This window comes from Phasianus colchicus, chromosome 3 (genome assembly GCF_987193195.1).
Source record: "Phasianus colchicus chromosome 3, bPhaCol1.hap1.1, whole genome shotgun sequence".
Classification (NCBI taxonomy): Eukaryota; Metazoa; Chordata; class Aves; order Galliformes; family Phasianidae; genus Phasianus; species Phasianus colchicus.
In genome coordinates, this window is record NC_143438.1 from 2,810,002 (window position 1) to 2,827,936 (window position 17,935).

At 38.9% G+C, this 17,935-nt stretch overlaps 1 protein-coding gene across 3 annotated transcripts in view; it reads right to left on the reverse strand.

Moving 5' to 3' along the window:
• Positions 1 to 14,964, reverse strand: part of ICE1 (interactor of little elongation complex ELL subunit 1) — a 34,211-nt gene extending 19,247 nt beyond the window's left edge. For 2 of the 3 annotated variants that reach the window (XR_016464894.1, XM_090136809.1), the window contains exons 1-13: positions 14,831 to 14,964; positions 13,963 to 14,021; positions 12,386 to 12,421; positions 11,977 to 11,994; positions 11,780 to 11,891; positions 8,759 to 8,835; positions 5,664 to 5,701; positions 3,779 to 3,861; positions 3,486 to 3,525; positions 3,346 to 3,405; positions 2,216 to 2,305; positions 2,075 to 2,128; positions 345 to 694 (exon numbers count right to left, since the gene is read on the reverse strand). Coding sequence is in view for 2 of the 3 variants with exons in the window: in XM_090136809.1 (XP_089992935.1) it covers positions 345 to 694; positions 2,075 to 2,128; positions 2,216 to 2,305; positions 3,346 to 3,405; positions 3,486 to 3,525; positions 3,779 to 3,861; positions 5,664 to 5,701; positions 8,759 to 8,835; positions 11,780 to 11,891; positions 11,977 to 11,994; positions 12,386 to 12,421; positions 13,963 to 14,021; positions 14,831 to 14,911 (1,098 nt within the window). In the remaining variant the exon portion in view is untranslated. The remainder of the gene's footprint in view (positions 1 to 344; positions 695 to 2,074; positions 2,129 to 2,215; positions 2,306 to 3,345; positions 3,406 to 3,485; positions 3,526 to 3,778; positions 3,862 to 5,663; positions 5,702 to 8,758; positions 8,836 to 11,779; positions 11,892 to 11,976; positions 11,995 to 12,385; positions 12,422 to 13,962; positions 14,022 to 14,830) is intronic. The other variant, XM_090136810.1, reaches the window with a different exon arrangement.
• Between the last annotated feature and the right edge of the window lie 2,971 nt (positions 14,965 to 17,935).

Genomic DNA, 17,935 nt, shown 5'->3' on the forward strand with positions numbered 1-17,935 from the left:
AGAATTGTGTCTTTCCACATCATTATTCTTCATAGTAAACAGAAAGCATCTTTGTGAAAACTGATACTTTTTTGCTTACCTAATTCTATTCTAAGATTACTGAAAAATAACATTTGAGTAAGACATGGCTAACTTCACTTAAATATACTTCAGAAAATTGCCTTTTGCAGCCTTCCACAAGCAGTATGCTAGAATGAAAAAAATATATTTACAAATGTAAACACTCAGATCTTTTCAGCATATGAGTAGACAACCCCAAAAGCCCAAGAATATCAATTTGTTATTTCTATTGTAATTATATGATCAAATTAATGCCAAGTTGTCAGACATACCCTCAAACTTACCTGTGTAGCTACTGGTGAGAGCTGTACTGGAGAAAGTAGAGCAGGGAGAGGCCTGACCCAGTTCAATATATCCATCACATTTCCACCTTGGCCTTTTTGTTCCTGATCAGATAAGGCTGAACTATTGTGCATTCCATCTCTCTGCACTATCTCATCTATAGTTTCATCCTCACAACCTTGCAGATTATCTTCAGTAATCCTGTTCTTGAGACAGTCACTTCCAAGAGGCTCAGTATTCACTTGTTGCAGAGCTGTTACAGAATTTTGCTTTCCAGCACTTTCTATTGAAGAATGCCAAGGCAATGTTTTACCACCATGCTTCCCGTTCTTTCGGTTGGTCTGCACAGTTTCTACGAGACAAAAACATTGTTAAGAAATTATGACATTTTTCCTCCCCATTTTTCTTTATACAGTTAATACAATAAGACTGAATTATCATCTTTTCAAGTGATATTCCCACAGACAAGTAAAAAGAAACACTTAAGATGACTTCCAGAAATATTTTTGATGTGTTGTTGTTCTCACATTTTCACGAGATCACATTATTCACCAATAGCCTTTTCTCATGAACAGGCTATATGGATGTACAAAGAAGCCCCACTCAAAAAAAATACTTTATGACTTTGATCATTAAGACTATTTTCTCCAGGTTCTCCTACCAGAAATGGCTACACTTGGGTTGCACTGAAAGTCCGTAGAGTCCAGCAATTTATCGCCAGTTTTAGCCCTATAACTGATGTTCCAGAAAAGCAAGATAAGCATGCAGTAACATTTCCCATTCAAGCACTAACTTTCTGCTTAAAGTAATTTCCAGCTTTGAGCCAGAAGCTGCACTTCCATATTTAAAGCATAATGTGTAAGTCAATTATATACTGCTACAGAGTTCTAACCATACATCTAGCTTTATGATTTAATATGCATGTTTTTAAAGCATTCATTCTTGAAATTTCAGTCTTCAGTCTACTTGTATACAAGATTCTGTCTTTAATAGTGTGACTTTGTTTAAGCTGAACCCTTAAAGAAAACCTTCCTAGAAGTGAGGTGGTTAGTTTTATGTTTTGTTTTGTTTTTTTTTTTTAAACATATCTATGCAAAAAGGAGTTTGTAACACCAAACAAGATACTAAGAGAGTGAGAACTCTTCCAAGATAAAGACAATTACACCAGTTTATAAAGTTATTCTAGCAGCAAGAATACATAAATGCTCTCTGTGGTTCTCTTGATTATGTTTTCGTTTTGCTCCTTTTCAAACCACATGCTTTATTACTACAAAGTAATCCATTTTTTATGTATGCGGATAAAAGATATTGCCCTAGGAAAGCCTAAACAGTAATGACAAAGAACTCAAATATTAATTATAATAGCAGTAAATAGTTTTAACAATGGAAAGATGGCCTGGTTTTATCCAATTTAAATTCCACAAAGAGAAACACTGATCTCCGATAAAGCCATAAAACCCAACAATCTCAAAAATCCAGTGCTCCCCATGAAACTAGAACCTAATTTGTAGTATTTTCAACATTTTAGCCCACTTGGGTAAAATGTTCAAATCAAAATTTGCAATGATTTTCAAGTATTCTAATCACACACTTACTTGATCAAGCAATCTCAAAGTAAAGTATTTAAGTCCATTCAAAAATAGTTACACAAATAGTACCCAATCTGATGATGTTCCAGTATGGTTAAAATCAATACACTTGCATGTTAACATTCACATTTACTAGAACCTACCTTTTGTAACAAACAGCCTTCTTTTCCCAGGGCATGCCTTGTCCTGAGCAGAAACTGAATAAAAAAGGTGCAAACATTTTTTTTTTAGTAAAAAAAAGAAACAGCTTCAAGAGAATTTCAAGACTTTGTATGCCATCTCACCCAAGATGGGATCATTTTCCTGCTTCTCTCCTTTCTCTTTTGCACTGTCAATGCACATCCAGAGTTCTTCCAACAAGAATTTTATTTTTTCTGTTAAAGGAAATATTTTTGTAAAGTAATGAAAAATTGCTTGGAGAACCAAGAACTTTCTGTTCTTACACAAAACAGACATGCCTATAACAAAATATACAAAAAGATTAAGAAAACGTGGTACTTTACCTTAAAGAAAGAGAAAACTAAATTAAAAATTAAATGATGAGATTGGATACTCAGTTCAATCCAAGAGGCAACAAAAACCTACCAAGACCTATAAGCATTGACAATGTCTTTTTCACAGTAGTTTAATTTTGCCAACAAATTTCATATACAAGTACTGCAAAACAAGGAATAGAAAATAGAACTACTTCTTTTGCCTGAAAATTGCCTTCAAAATATTCTAGACAATAAAAAAAATCAATGCTAGAATTTTTAGAAGTGAAAAAATACAGCAGCTTCAAGTTAAGCTTCTTCTATCCTCAGTACTTTAGAGGAAGTTTTGAATGCGTTAGCTTCATTTTGAAGTTAGGTTTGGATAATTTGTAGGAAATATTTTAGATTATTAGAAAAAAACACAAAACATATCAGTTGGATAAGACAACTGTTTATTGTGGATTTCTGCTTTAATTAAGAGAGCCTCACATGATTACAGACTGCACTCCTATCTTGTCTCTTTTGCTAAGCATACTTCCTTTATGATCAGCTTGATTTTCAAAAATAACAGAATTGTTTCTATTTTTCTTACTGTTTGCTTTGTTTTATAATTGCAAATCAATCTGCCACACACTACATGTGGAGTAGATGTAGTCATTTTAACAAATCAAGTATCTTCCTTATTGCAAAACTGAAGATAGTTGTCATCTATTACATTATTCCCTCATCAATATAACATATTTCTATCAATCAACAACATCTGCTCTTGTAGAACAATTCTGTCATTCTCTTGCCAATGTGCCATCTCAAGCACTCCAAATGCTCTCTCTCTCTCTCTCAAAAAAAAAAAAGTAAATTCAGGAAGGAAAATAATCAAATGTCTGTAAGACATAATATTCATTATAATTTGGTCTGCACAAAGATCTTGAAAAAAATCTTACCTTTATCTATATCTGCTGCAAGATCTTCATTTGTACTCTGGGTCTCTGCATGTTTAACTGCTGAAAAGCGGGGAAAAAAGGAAGTGTTCAAATGAAACATTACCACACAAATCTGAAGATCATAAAAGCTGAGTACATACCCTTTCTGCACTTCTCTTTAGGTACACCATCAAGTTTTCCCTGTAAAAATTAAATATTAATTATTCATGCAATATACTATCCGCAGACAATCTTCTCTAAATTAGATTCAAATCTAGATCTACACTTCAAATGTCATACTTCAGTTTGAAAATTTACAATCACTTAAAACTGTTTATTCAATCATTATCCCCAAATGTCATTACACTATTTCAGTATCTGTATTACAAATAATTTCCTTATTTTTTTTCCCCAGAAAACTCAAAGTCTAATCTACAAAACAGGAAAGTTTTACCTGTGCCTTCTTTAACTCTTTTTCAAGTTTTTTCTTTTCAATTTTCAGTTGTTTGAAGTCTTGTGTATGTTTTGTTGCAGCCTCTTCAAAAAACAGAATCAAAATTCAAGTTAGAAATAAAAAGAGAAGAGGTAACTAATTTAGTTTATACTAGTTACCAATTTGCAAATCACATTATGAGAAAAAGTAGATAGTGTGAAATAAAAACCTACCCAAGTTATATTTTAGCACATTAATACTTCAAACTTAATGTACAATTCATGCATGTGAGTATGTTTTGTCTGCACATCTAATATTAAAGGGAAAAAAAATAAGGATGAAGTGCAGTGCCTTTCATGTGCTTCATTCAGTAATTTAGAACTGAGGTTCTAGCTTAAGGGTAAAAACACTATAGCCAATTGCATTAGAAAAATGTAGATAAGCATCGTCACAGACAATGCAGATAGATGTAGATAAGAATGCTGTAACTCTCAGTGTCCAGCATAAACCTTGAGAGAATGCAGAAGGAAAGAAATAAACAGTTGCATGGCAGGTAAATGGGGACTGAATTTGAGGTTCCTGGGGAAATCCACAAGGAAGAGAGATGTTTGAGAGCTTGGTGAAATACCAACTTAATGATTCATATACAGAGAGCAGAGACAGATGGAACTTGTCTTCTGATCAGATCAGGTCACAGAACACAGCAAATCAAAAGCAAGCACATTGAAAGGCAGCTCAGATGGCAGTCCAACAAAAGTAATTATAGGGAAAGCAAAAAAACTGGATTGACAAAAGATACCAAGCTGAAGCATGGAGAGTGGGACATGTAACAAACATAAAAAGGACAAATCAAACTGGAAAAAATGCAAACTTCCTCACAGTACTTTGTTCTAGGTCTGCCAGAATTTGCATTTGGGGTTGAAGGGTTTAAAAAACATCCTGCCTTTCTAGCAGAACGCTAAAACATTAATCAAAATAAACATAATGTAACTATACTTTACATCAGGATTTAGAGGGTTTCTAAAATTAAGATACAAGTCATTCAGTTTGTAGTGGCTAGCTAACAAAACTTAATGTTTTAATTTACATGGAAATTCAAAAACTGTACTCATGTATGCCACAGGAAAATGTTTGCCTTGCAAACTGACAGTTCATCAGGAAAAGTATCAGAATGCTTTAAGCATATCCACTCTCCACTAGCAAAAAAAAAAAATAATGAAGGGAGAATATGGGGAAGAGAAAGACTGCCATGGGATAAGTGCTTTTAAAAAAATACAACAATAAAAAGCAACAGTGAAATTGCCAGAACATTTTAAATTTAAAAAAAAAGTGCCAAGACCACTATACACTGAAATATGAATATAAACATGACTAGATTAATCCTGTCAAGATTATTGGTGTGCTGGAACACAAGCCCTATCATCTCCAGGAATCCTACTTCAAGGAACTTGACTTGGTTAGCTTGACAAGAAAAAGTTTTGAAGGGAGTTAAGAGCAGCTTTTCTATACTTACAACATATCAAGACAATGGAACCAGTCTGTTAGGTGGTGCACAGTGGAAGGAAATAAGAGGTTCTAACTGAATATAAGAAAAAAATTCTTAATGATGAGGGCTGTCAGGTAGTGGATCAGATTGCCTGGACAGGCTGTTCAGCCTCTATTCGAGGTTTTCAAGTTCCCTTCTAACTTAGTTTAGGTCATGAGCCTACAATAACCTACTGAAAACATTCTGCAGAATGACAGATGTAATTCAGAGACTAAGCATCACACTTACTTCCCTTGCTCTCTGGAACTTCAGAATCAGAGAGAGCTTTTCTTTAACTTTTCCAATTACCTCTTTGGGTAATTGGGAGAATTAAAAGATGGAATAGGACAACAGCACTGGTAACACAGTGTAAAAAGTTACCTTCAAGTTTTTTCACTTTTGCTTCCAATTTCTTTCTCCTGTTAAAAAGAAGGCATTCATATATAATTTTTGTATACAATTATGTTACATGAAAAATTACCAGAAAATAAATCCAGACATTTCAGAGAAATGACTTCAAAGACTTCAGGCCTGCGTCCCTGAATTTGAAAGCTTACATCAGCGACATGCTGCTGACATTCCCAGATCAACAGATTTATTTGTTACAGCAACAATTTACTTAAGAGAGCCAGTCCACTAATCCATATATATAAATATACATCCAGCTAAAGCTTTGAGAAAAAAAAAGTATTCTAAGAAAACTGGCTTCTGTTCTCTGCACTTCTGTGCACACAATGCTGTGTGGGGTCTTGGCTGGTAAGGTTTTGGAAGCAGGGTGGGGTAGCCTCCTTGAGAAAAAAGTAGTTACAGCCAGCTCCAAAACAGATCCATTGAAGACCATAAGTGAGTTTATCAGTGACAATGTTATCATCTCTCTAGAAACAAACTTTTAAAAAGTATAAGTAAATAAATAAATACAAGTTCTCTTCAGTGCACCCCAGGAGTCTTCTGGATTGCCTACAGCCAACTGTGTTGCTTTCCCAGCAAACATCTAGGTGGTTGAAATGCCCCATCAGGATGAGAACCTGCAAGTGCATTGCTTCTTGTAGATGAAACAAGAAGTCCTGGTCAACAGACTCTCCTTCATCAGGTAGCCTGTAGAAGACCCTGTCTACCATACATCCTTTATCGATCCATACCTTAATTTTCACCCACAAGCTCTTAGCTTCTCTGTTGCTCAGAAGCAAGACTTTGCAATCCATCCCTTTCTTAATATAGGGAACAAAACCACTGCCCCTCCTGCCCTGCCTATCTCATCTAAAAAGCTTGTAGTCCTCAACTGCAGTGTTTCACTTGTGCCATTTATCCCACTATGTTTCCATTATAGCATCAAGATTATAGTTTTCTAACTGCACCATGATACCCAACTCCTCCAACTTGTCTCCCATGCTGCATGCATTGGTGTAGGGGCATTTCAACTGGGCTATCAGCTGCATTCTCAAAGTATTTCTCAAAGTAGCCTTCCCACATTCACTTGGAACAAGTCTGAGGTTTTTCCCTGCAGCTTCCTAGAGTGATAGTGTCCCCTGGCTCTTCTTTGTCACCCAAAAATACAAACCCTTCCCTTCCTAAATTTAGTTCAAAGCTCTGCTAATAAGTCCAGCCAGCATGCTGCCCAGAATACTCTTGCCACATCTGGTCACTTGTAGTTCATCTGACATAAACAGACTGGTCTCTCAAAGATACATTCAACATCACAGAACCCAAAACCCCGAGCGTGACACCATCCATGCAGCCAATCATTCATCCAATCCATCTGTCTCCTTCCTGGGTTCCAGGCTCCAATTTGGAGGAGAGAGAACACTTCCTGCGTTCCCAATCCTTTTAATATCTCTCTGAGAGACATAAAATTTATTTTGTGGTCTCCTTGTTCCCCTTGGTGAATCCATGGTGACTAATCCTAATGATCTTCTCATCCTTCACATGCCTGGAAATGAATCCCAGGAGTAGTAGGTCCACTATCTTTCTAGCAATTGATGTGAGAAGCCTGTATTTCCCTGGGTCCTCCTTCTTGCCCTTCCTGAAGATAGGAGAGACAAATAGGGGACACGACATAAATGTGTATTTATGCCAGCATATTAAAGTAATCACTTTTCTCTTGAGATATTGTCAGCAGTGTTGCTACTCTCTGCTGCTTAGATAGGAGGCTACAAATTCCTTCAATCTTATAGGACGAAGTACTTATATGCAAAAGAAGAGCAGTCTGGCAGAAGTGAAAACAGCAAGTGATAACAGTGTTAGTCTGCTATGGCGTAATGTTTTGCTTGTGATTATCCATGTGCTTCACAAGGCATGTAAAAGTACAAGAGTATTTCATAGGAGAAAAACTGCCAGTTCCTTTATCGCCTCTGTGGATATTCACTGGAACTCTCTCTAGCATGCTCGTGTCTGTAATTACTGGGGAGCACAGGACACTGCTCCAGGTATGGCCGGCCTCGTTAGTGCTAAAAAACAATCAAAAAATAAAGAAAAAGGAGAAAAAAAAAAGAGGGAGAATGTCTTCCCTAAATCTGATATTAACACCAGTTTACAAGGAAGAAGGGAGTAAGCAGTGAAGTCCCAGTGGTATGCGTGCTGGAATATATCAGAAATAAAAGTTAGCAAGAAAAAAAGCAAAACAGTCTTTTACAGTTAGACAGTAAGCATTAGTGTTGATAAATGCAAAGTGATGCACGGAAGAAAATTACAACTACAAATTCACAACATCAGGCTGTACACAAGCTGATTTCCTTTTGAGATCATCAGAAGTTTTCCATACAACACTGACAATTCACACTTCCCAGTCACAACTGATTTAATGCTAGGAGTATAAGAGTTAAAAAGAAAGACAAATTCTTCACAAAGATGATAAATGCAAAAGCTCCAGCTAAGGAACCCTTTGAGTGACTGGTTACTTTAAGAACAAATTATGAGAATTACCAAGGCACTGTTTCACAGTGTCGTGTACTATGTAAGCAAAAATGGCTTCTCTGTTTTTTGGGGCCATATCCTTTTTGTTCATTTCCAACCATAATATTCAGTTCAGTGTCTGCTCAATTGCTTCCTTAAAATTCAACATTACAATAAGTGTTTATAAAAGCAAATTACACTGATAGTATTATTTATGCATTGGGCCCAGATACTTATCAACACAAGGAAAATGGAAGGCAATAAGGAAAAAACAACGAGAAAAAGAACCACTCAAAGCAGAGAAATTAGAGACTTTCTTCCCCAACTTCATCTTCACTTGATCTTAAAATCCTTCACTAAACAACCACCAGAAACCACTTCAAAACAGAATACTAAGTAATCTAATATTACTTTTTAGAGAGTTTGCTACACAGTTTAGGACAACTCTCCCATCAGCTCCCTGCTCTACAAAACTACAAGCAATAACACATTAGCAAAACAAAAAGTGTAACTAGGTAAGGTACAACATCAAGTTCTGGAAGAATGAGCAGAAAAAAAGTGGAAAAAAACCCAAAAATATCACTCACACAGCATCACTTCTAACTATTTCTTCTTTGAGTCTAACACATTCCAGTTGGCTCTCCTGATAAATCTTGAGAGAACTCTGTGGAAAAAAAAAAAAATGCAATTAAAATATGTCTTTCCTGAGTGTGGGGAGGGTAGGGATGTGAGGAGAAAAAAAAGTAAAAACATAGCAGGCATTTTAGCAATTCTAGTGAGAACCATTTCATAGACAAAAAAGTATATTCAATAAGAAAAGAAGCACATTGAAAGGTCTCTCTTGCACTTAAAAAGCAAAAGTTATAACAAAAAAGAATTTATCTTCTGAGTATACATTTCCAAGACCTATCTGGATAGGAACTCAAATCAGCAGCTGAGAGCAAAGCTAATATACAGCATACACATAACCTGGCATTCACTCAGGAAAAGCAATCAGAATATCAGCTATGGTGCACAGGCACTTGAGCACGGGAAATAAGCTGGAGGAGATGCAGGCACGTGCATGCCTACAGGGCTGTGATGTCTTTAGCATCACTGAGATGTAGTGGAATGACTCATGACAGGAATGTAGAAATAAACGTCTATAAACCCTTTAGGAAAGACAGACAGGGAAGAAGAGGAGAGAGCGATGTCCTCTACATCAGTGACCACCTGGAGTCCATGAAGTTCCATCAGGGGATGGATGAGGAGCTGACAGAGAGCTTATAGCTTTGGGTTAAAGGGGAGGCAGGGGAAGGAGGCATCATACCGGGGGTATCAGACTGCCTGATTGGGAAGACCAAGTGGATAAAGCCCTCTATAAGCAGATAAGAGCAGCTTCACATTCACAAAACATGGTCCTCATAGGGAATTTCAACACCCAGATGTCTGTTGGAAGAATAACACAATAGGGCACCAGAAATCATAGAGGTTCCTGGAACGCATTGGTGATAACTTTCTTTTCCAAGTAGTACAGTAATACACAAGAAAAGGTGCTATACTGGACCTCGTCTTCACCAACACGGAGAGGCTGGGGAGTAACACAAAGCACAAGGGCAGGCTTGGTTGCAGTGACCACAAAATAGTGGAGTTCAAAATTCTTAGGGCATCAAAGAAGGTGTACAGCAACCTTACTACTCTGGACTTCAGGAAAACAGACTTTGAACTCTTGAGGGAACTGCATGGCAGGGTGACATGGGAGAAAGCCCTAGAAGGAAGAGGGACCCAAGAAAGCCGGTCAATATTTAAGGACCATGTCCTTCAAGCCCAGAAGCAGCACATCCTGAGAAAAAGGAAGGCAGGAAAAAATACCAGGAGGCCTCTGTGGATCAACAAGGAACTTCTGGACTTTATTAAGCTCAAAAAGAAAGTCCACAGGGAGTGGAAGCAGGAACAGATTAAATAGGAGGACTACAAAGAATTTGTCCCAGCAGTCAGGATCAGGTTAGTGTATAATCAATGAAAATTATATAAAGGAATATTATATAATTTAATAATATTAAGATGTTATAATAATGAAATAAGAGAGTTAGGCACAGCGAGACAAAGAGAATAAATAGGATGCTTACCCGTGCCGGGGGCTCGTTCAGGAAACTCCAGTGGAGTGGATCTTCCGGAGAGAGCGAGATCCTTCCCCACTGGTAGTCAGCTCTTAAATGGGTGCAGGAGAGCTGGAGCCAGGCTCCACCCCTTCCTGCAGCACAGGTGAATTGCTTTCACCTGTGCTCCCAGGACTGACTCATTGCTCGCCTCAGGTGACTAATCAGAGGTTCAGGCTGTGACTCAGCAGTTCCCATACAGTTAGGAAAGCTAAAATCCAGATATAATTAAATTGAGCTAGGAACATAAAGGAGAACAGGAAGAAATTCTACAGGTATATCAGTGGTAAAAAGAAGGTCAGAAAGGATGTGAGCCCTCGCTGGAAGGAAACTGGAGACCTGATCATGAGAGATACAGAGAAAGCTGAGGTGCTCAATGACTTGACTTCTTTGCTTCAGTCTTCACTGACAAGGGCTTTATTTACACAGTCCAAGTTGCAGAAAACAAAGGTAAGAACTTGGAGAAGGAAGACCTGCCTGCTGTAAGTGACGATCAGGTTTGAGACCATATGAAGAATCTGAAGGTGCACTATGCAACTATGGGACTAAATGAGATCCATCTGTGGATTCGGAGGGAACTGGCAGATGAAGTTGCCAAGCTACTATCCATCATATTTGAAAGGTCATGGCAGTCTGGTGAAGTTCCCACTGATTGGAGCAGGGGAAACAGAGCCCCTGTTTTCAAGAGGGGGAAAAAAAGAAGATCCAGGGAACTACAGGCCAGTCAGCTTCACCTCTGTGCCTGGCAAGATCATGGGGCAAATCCTCCTGAAGGGCTCTACTAAGACAAGTGGAAAATAAAGATGAGGTGTTTGGTGGTAATCAATATAGCTTCGCCAAGGGCAAGTCATGCCTGACAAACTAGGTGGCCTTTTATGATGAAGCTACAGTAGGGTAGTATGGTTAGGTTGTGGTTGGACTCGGTGATCTTTAAGGTCTTTTCCAACCCGAGTGATTCTATGATTCTTTAGTAAATAAGTGTACTTTGAAGATTTGAACAGTCAAATTTTCTTCTGCAGAAGAATTAGGTAAGAGGCAGGAGAGAAATTAGGAATAAATCCTAGTAGCTAATAATGTAGAAGCATATATTCAAAACTGTAAAAGAAACAAAATACTAATTAGTTCAGACAGACTCTCTTTGCACCTTTTTAATAGTACAGGTAAGGAAGAATTCAGTAATCTAGTAATCCAAACTAGAACAGAACAGCAAAGGAATTTGAATATAACTCCTCCTTTCCTAAATAATAATAACCAAATAATATGATAAAAAAAAAAATCACAGAGCAAGAGTTCAGGTAGTTCCTATCTGAAACTTGCTGTCATTTATTTGATTTCACCTAAAACCAGCGCTGCTTGTCCCAGCAATCTGGCAATAACTGGGCTCAATATAACTCAAATCACTAAGATAAATATTAAATGTTTGCTTCTTTCAACAGACTAAGTGCAAGTTGTTTAAACCTTAAAGCACACCTTTTTCTCTTCCAACTCTGCTTTCAAGGAGCCCAACTCTTTCTGATCCTTTTCCAAAGGCAGGATTTTCTGCAGCATCTGTTCCACTTGACAACGTAGAGCAGAGATCTCCCTGCAACAGGAAATGTAATTTAAATTATAAAAAATTCCAAAAAGATACAGGTACTTTTAAAACTAGTCAATCAGATCAAACTTACCTTTCAGCAAATTGAAGCTGTAATCTCTTGTTAAGGTAAACATTTAAGATAGTTTATTCTACTTTCTGAAGTATATTTCAGTCCAAACACCACTTGCAGAAAAAATCTAGTGACTTCCAACCAACAAGCAAACACTTTATTTTGCAAGTTTAACTGAGATATGTGTTTGAAGTGAACAAGCAGAGCTTTTCTTTGAAAAAAAAAAGTAGTTCCTGTTAAAGTGTATATTAGACACAGACAGATGTTTAGTTGTGAAGCTCTATTTATTTTTTAAGTCCAACCAGTCTGTTATTTACTACAGAAAGGCATGCTCCCTTAACTCAAGCCTTAAATGAAAAGCCTCAGGCCCTCTTATGAGAAATGCTGATATACTACTTCTGTGAGAGCACTAATAGAAACACAAAGGATATCAGTGCATTTCTGTTGATACTCCGTCAGCAAACGGCTGCAAGAAAAAGATAAAAATATTATTCATAAAAGCCAATTACACTACTGATTTTCTAAACAGATTTTAACAATACATCCTAAGACACTTTTCCTTTTTGCTTCATAGATAAATGCAGAAAATAGATGATTAGTTTCCATTTTCTGATAGAAGTCAATATTACTCTTTTGTTTCATTAAGCCATTCAAATCTCAAATCAGACTTTCACAAAATGAAAAGAAAATACAACTAAACTAATAGCTACATGAATGTACTTATAACTATTTGCAGCTTTTATAAAAAAAAAATAGAAAACAAAGCATTTGGGTAAGTAATACGTGTATATCTATGTGTTTATGACAAAGTTAAGCCCTAGTTTCTAAACTTAATATCTTCCAAGGAAAGAACACACAAATGAAAGAAAAATAGTCCAAAGGACTCTATGACTTTAATCTTTATATTATTATCCTAGAACCTTAAGCATGTAAAGGCTGCTCTGACCAGTGAGCCAAGGGACAGCATCAACAAGAGCTATTTTTTCCTTTCTTCAAATTTAACAGTTCTTATGAATGGAGAGAGGAAAGGGCAAGAGTGAGAAGGTACAGTGCAGTTACTCCAGAGTGGCCTCCATTACTTTCTCCTGCAGCAGGTAAAGATTCATCAAGTCAAAAAATAAAGGGGTTGAGTTGCAAGTAGATAGAGCAGACGTAATTCACAGAGGAAATGAGTGCAGAGGTGAGAAGAAGGAGGACACACACACACAAAGTCTGGACATAGGAAATGTGCTCTATGGAAGCTCAGAGAGTAAAGGAGTTTAGAAGAAAAGGGTCTCAAAGTAAAGCAGCGAGGGCTTCTCTTAAATGTCTTCTGGAAACAGAAGATTAGCTAAATTTAGATTAGCTAAAGCCTGATTGACATGTATCTGGAGAACCACACATAAGAAACAAATCATTGTAATTAGGAGATGTAGCAAGTATATCTGGCCATGGTATGGAGCATCACAAAACATACCACAGTACTTTCTTTCATAGAATTTTATGTTGATGGATGTTGAAAAGTGGAAACCGTCCCAGAAGAGAAAGCAAACTATAAGAAGCATTTTGGAATGTTACTCTTCTAACCGTTTTATAGAATTGCTGCATATTCTGGTATTTAATTCCAGCAGCATTTCACATCTTAATGCTAGCATGAAGTTTTCCTGGAAAGATTTTTACACAACTGCGTTCAGCTTTCTGTTCTCACACATGTTTAGCAATCTATAAGAAGTAAATCCCTTCAAAGAGCTTCTTCTGCTAGCTACCCATTCAGAATAATAAAAAAGCTACAGAACGACACAAAACATCCCTGTTTTTATTTTTATACAAAGACATTTTAGGGTACAAAGAAACCTTTAAATCTAGATTTAAGATTTACTATTGAAGAAGTTTCTTCTACTTTGAGACTTTACTTTTGTGTAGATGTTAAATGAGCATCTACATCCCACAGCTCGTATCTGGCTTATTAATTAGTTAAGAGTAGCAAATATGTATACACAGAATGCACACTTGTGCAATTGTACTTACTCGCCATGAATCATTTTTTGCTTCAGTGCAACCAATGCAGCTACATATTCATTTATATTCTGTAAGGAAGAGTACCAAGCTGGTAAACATGTTTCAATCCAGAACGGTACCACGCACTGTAAACGGCTCCTAATCTGACTAGGAATGTTTTACATTGTAAAATAATCTGCCTTTTTAAAATTTTCTCTTATAAAGCAGCTTCCTTGTTTACTAAAGAAATATTAACGTTAAGGTACGCATACAAATACGTATTAAGAATGCAGATTCCACATGAAAATACGTACAGTAAGGAGAGGAACAAAGTTCTTCAAGCTTTGCCAGTACAGTGTAATACGTACTGTACTTAACAGATAAAGAAAACATCCATCACCACTTCTCTCTCAGAATCAAATTAAACTTAGGAAGGACATTTTGAACAAACACTGCCCAGCTCTTTTCAGGCTCCAGACATCCACGTACATACGATTCACGTCAGCTCTGGGTGCTCCTGCTGAGCTTTCCCACCCTACGAGCTCCGTGCAGAGGGGAAACAAAGCTCGTTCCAAGCGTTACACCGCGCAGCGTTCCTGCACAGCCAAATATCTCTCTCCCAGTGCATCGAGGCAACCTCAGAAGAACGCCACAAACTCACCGGACGTCTCTAGCCAAACCGCAGTTTAACTGCAGCAGCAGGAGACGCTTTCCTACCGCACACGCCCCGCACACCGCCCATGCAAAGCTCGGCTGTGCCCCCTCTCCACACCCACATCACATTCACCTCCCGAGCTCACGTCGCACCGCGGCGTTCCTCACCCCCCCACGGCCCGGCCTGCTCAAACCGCTCAAAAAACCCCGCCCGGGCGCTCCGGCACGACGCGGCCATCGCTACCTGCTGGAGAGCGGCGCAGTTCTTGCAGGGCACGGCGGCAGCGCTCCCCGCTGGCGGCGGCTGTGTCTCCCCAGGCATCATAGTCCCCGCCGCGCCCCGCGCACGCCTCTGCGCGCAGCTCCGCCGGCGGCGCGGGCGCGGCGTCACACGGCGCTCCGTCACACGGCGCGCCGCCGGCACTCGCAGGGCCCGAGCGTGACCGTGCCGCTGCCTGACTGCCGGCCGCCAGAAGAGCGAGCGCGCCGTGCTGCGAACGGGGCGCGCGTCGACGGGGCCCGGCGAGCTGAGCTCGGCGCTGAGCGAGGAACGGTGCCGTTGTGCTCCGTCGATACGCGCGTTCCTACGCGGCGCTGCCGCCGTGCGGGCGCGAGCGCGGGCGCCGCTGTGGTGAGCGGTTCGCGGCTCGAGAGGAGGAGCTGAGTAGCCTTCGGAATCAGCGCGGCGCTGAGCTCTTTGCGAGCCGCGGACCGCCCGCAGACCCCAGTCTAGTGGGGAGGTGGGAGAGTGATTCGAACGCTGAGCAAAACACGTCTCTGTGCGTTGGAGTCGGGCTTTACCTTTTGTCTCGTTGAGAATTAGTCTAGCCTCAAGGCGGACAGCACCTTAGGGCGTATGAGTTGATGGACAGACAGCCACATCAGACTCCGGATCGCCAGTGTTGGAAATATCCAAATAATTTGTCAGGACGGTGTCTGTTAAAGCAGATTTTATTCGCAATTGCAATGTTGGGGCTCCCGCAAGCAGGAGAGCACGCAGAAAACAGCGTTCCATCTTTTGTGCCCTATTACTCAATGCTTATCTCTTTCTCCCCTGGTTCCTCATTGGCTGAGTGCTGCAGGTTCGCAATCTTCCTAACGCTCAGCTAAACTTTCAGATACTGGATAAACATCAATTGTTGCTAGCTAAGCATATATCACTAATTAGTTAACCTCTCACACTTGCTCATTCAACACTCAGTCATCGTTTCTGGATATCTGCTCGTCCTTGCATAGAGATAAGCTTGGAAGGAGGATGGGGAGAGTATCTTGATGCCTGCCTGTTGCATCCCAACCTACAGAGCAAGGCAAGCCAGCCTTGTGCAGAGGTCCTGGCTTCTTTGATGTTTGTTAAGTCTCTTTTTCTTTTGCTGAGGGTCTCTTATCCAAACAGAATAGCCCTACAATATGCTTTCTAGTCCATAACACTATACCTACACTATTTGGAACATTTAAAAACTATTGCAGTTTTGCATCACACAATTCAGCAACTATATTTCTAAAGTATGTTACTAACATATATGACATTTCTACTTTTTCACATTAGCTATTTCTAAGGACAAGTTACAAAATACAAAAACATTGTGCTCTACTTCTTCAGTTTTTAATATCTTCTTCCCCCTTTTTAATGTCTAATGTAGGAACAACATTCCATTCCTACATCAGCAGGGATGTGAATAATACAGGGGGGAAATGATACAAGGAACTATTTATTGTTCTCAGGAAAGTCTTGCAGGAGCTAAATAAATACGTGGTCTTAGATAAATCTCTGAGTCTGGATGGATATAAAATCCTGGACTTTGGAACCACTGCAAGAGAAGTTGAAATTTATCTTCCAACTTCTACTGACCACCTACCCTGCAGTGAAACTGGAAGGAAAAGGAGCCTTAAGAAGGCACCTTCCACGTGGACTGTCCAACGGACCATCTCACTGTTCAAAGATAGGATAAATAAGCAAGCATAACATGTAAAGTAGGAATTTGCTTTATAGGTTGTGAAGGATGGAAAAACAATGTACACTTACAAATAGTGGGGAAACTAGCTAATGTAACTAATTCCTCTGATTGCTGTACCTAGATGATCTTATGGGGAGAGAATGAAACAAATAGTATATGCCTTAAGATAAATGTACCAGACAGATCCACATGGAGGAAATGAAGGTACGTTTGCTAGTAGACTAATACCCTCGATCAGGGTCAATTATCTTGTGCACTTAGGGAAATATTCACAGCAATGCAGATTTGGAACAGCAGTACAGTGACTGGGGTATATTCACTTAAAGATGAAGTATTAGAAAGACTAAAAAGAAGCAGCAATCCGTTGGTTGAGAAGACAACTATTCTTTTGTTTGCTGGCTCTTATGCTGGAAAATTGAAAAAAGCAATAGTCTGACTGTTGAAGATAAAATAACGTAATGAGGATGGTAGCATGTTAGCTACAAAACCTCAAAGTAAAAAGGAGGGACTGATACAGGTTGTAACAATATTATTAAGCTTGCTAGCGTTGGTTGATGGATATCCCTGTCCTGCAATTTGTTTAGATAACGGAAAGAGCTGTGTCCCTCAATGAAGTAGATAAAGAAGCTCTGCTGAGTCTTTGTACCAAGGAAATAAGAGGTCTTGTTTGGAACTGGTTACTGAATACGTAACATACTTCTGGGAAACTTCTGAATATGTAACAGACCTCTTGGGAAAATTCTGCATGTGTAATACAAGTTATGTATAAATACTGAAGATCTTTTGTGTAATCTATGTCTGATAGGAGAATTATCCCCCATGCTAACTAAAGACTGTCTGTTTTCTAACAGTCCAGCTTGAGTCGTAGAGAGTTTCCTGACTGACTTTCTTACAGTATCATGGAAAACTTGCATTGTCACTAACAACTGTATATATTTAATAGTTCCTTTTATACAAGATGCTTTGAAGAATCTGTGGAACTCAGTTAAGATCTGATGTGAGGGCACTCATTACTAAGATTGCTTCAGTATTGATACTGTGCAATATGGCAGGCTTTCAGGATCTCATAAAGAAAGAAGCAAAAGTGTTCCTTCTTTAATTTTGATTGAGCTTTTCTTATGTATGCTGATGTCTGTCTAGACATGACCATTCTTGGAATCATAGAATGGTATGGATTGGAAGAGCCCTATAAAGATCACAGAATCACAGAATAGTTGAGGCTGGAAGAGGCCACCAAGAGCAGATTGCCCAGAACTATGTCCAGGTAGCTTTTGAAGATCCTTAAGGAGGAAGAATACAGTTATCATGATTGTAGACTATGAAATGTTGAAAAAAACACTTTGTGTCCTTCAGAAAGATGTTGAAGAAAAGGGTGTTTCCAAACACTTCCTGAA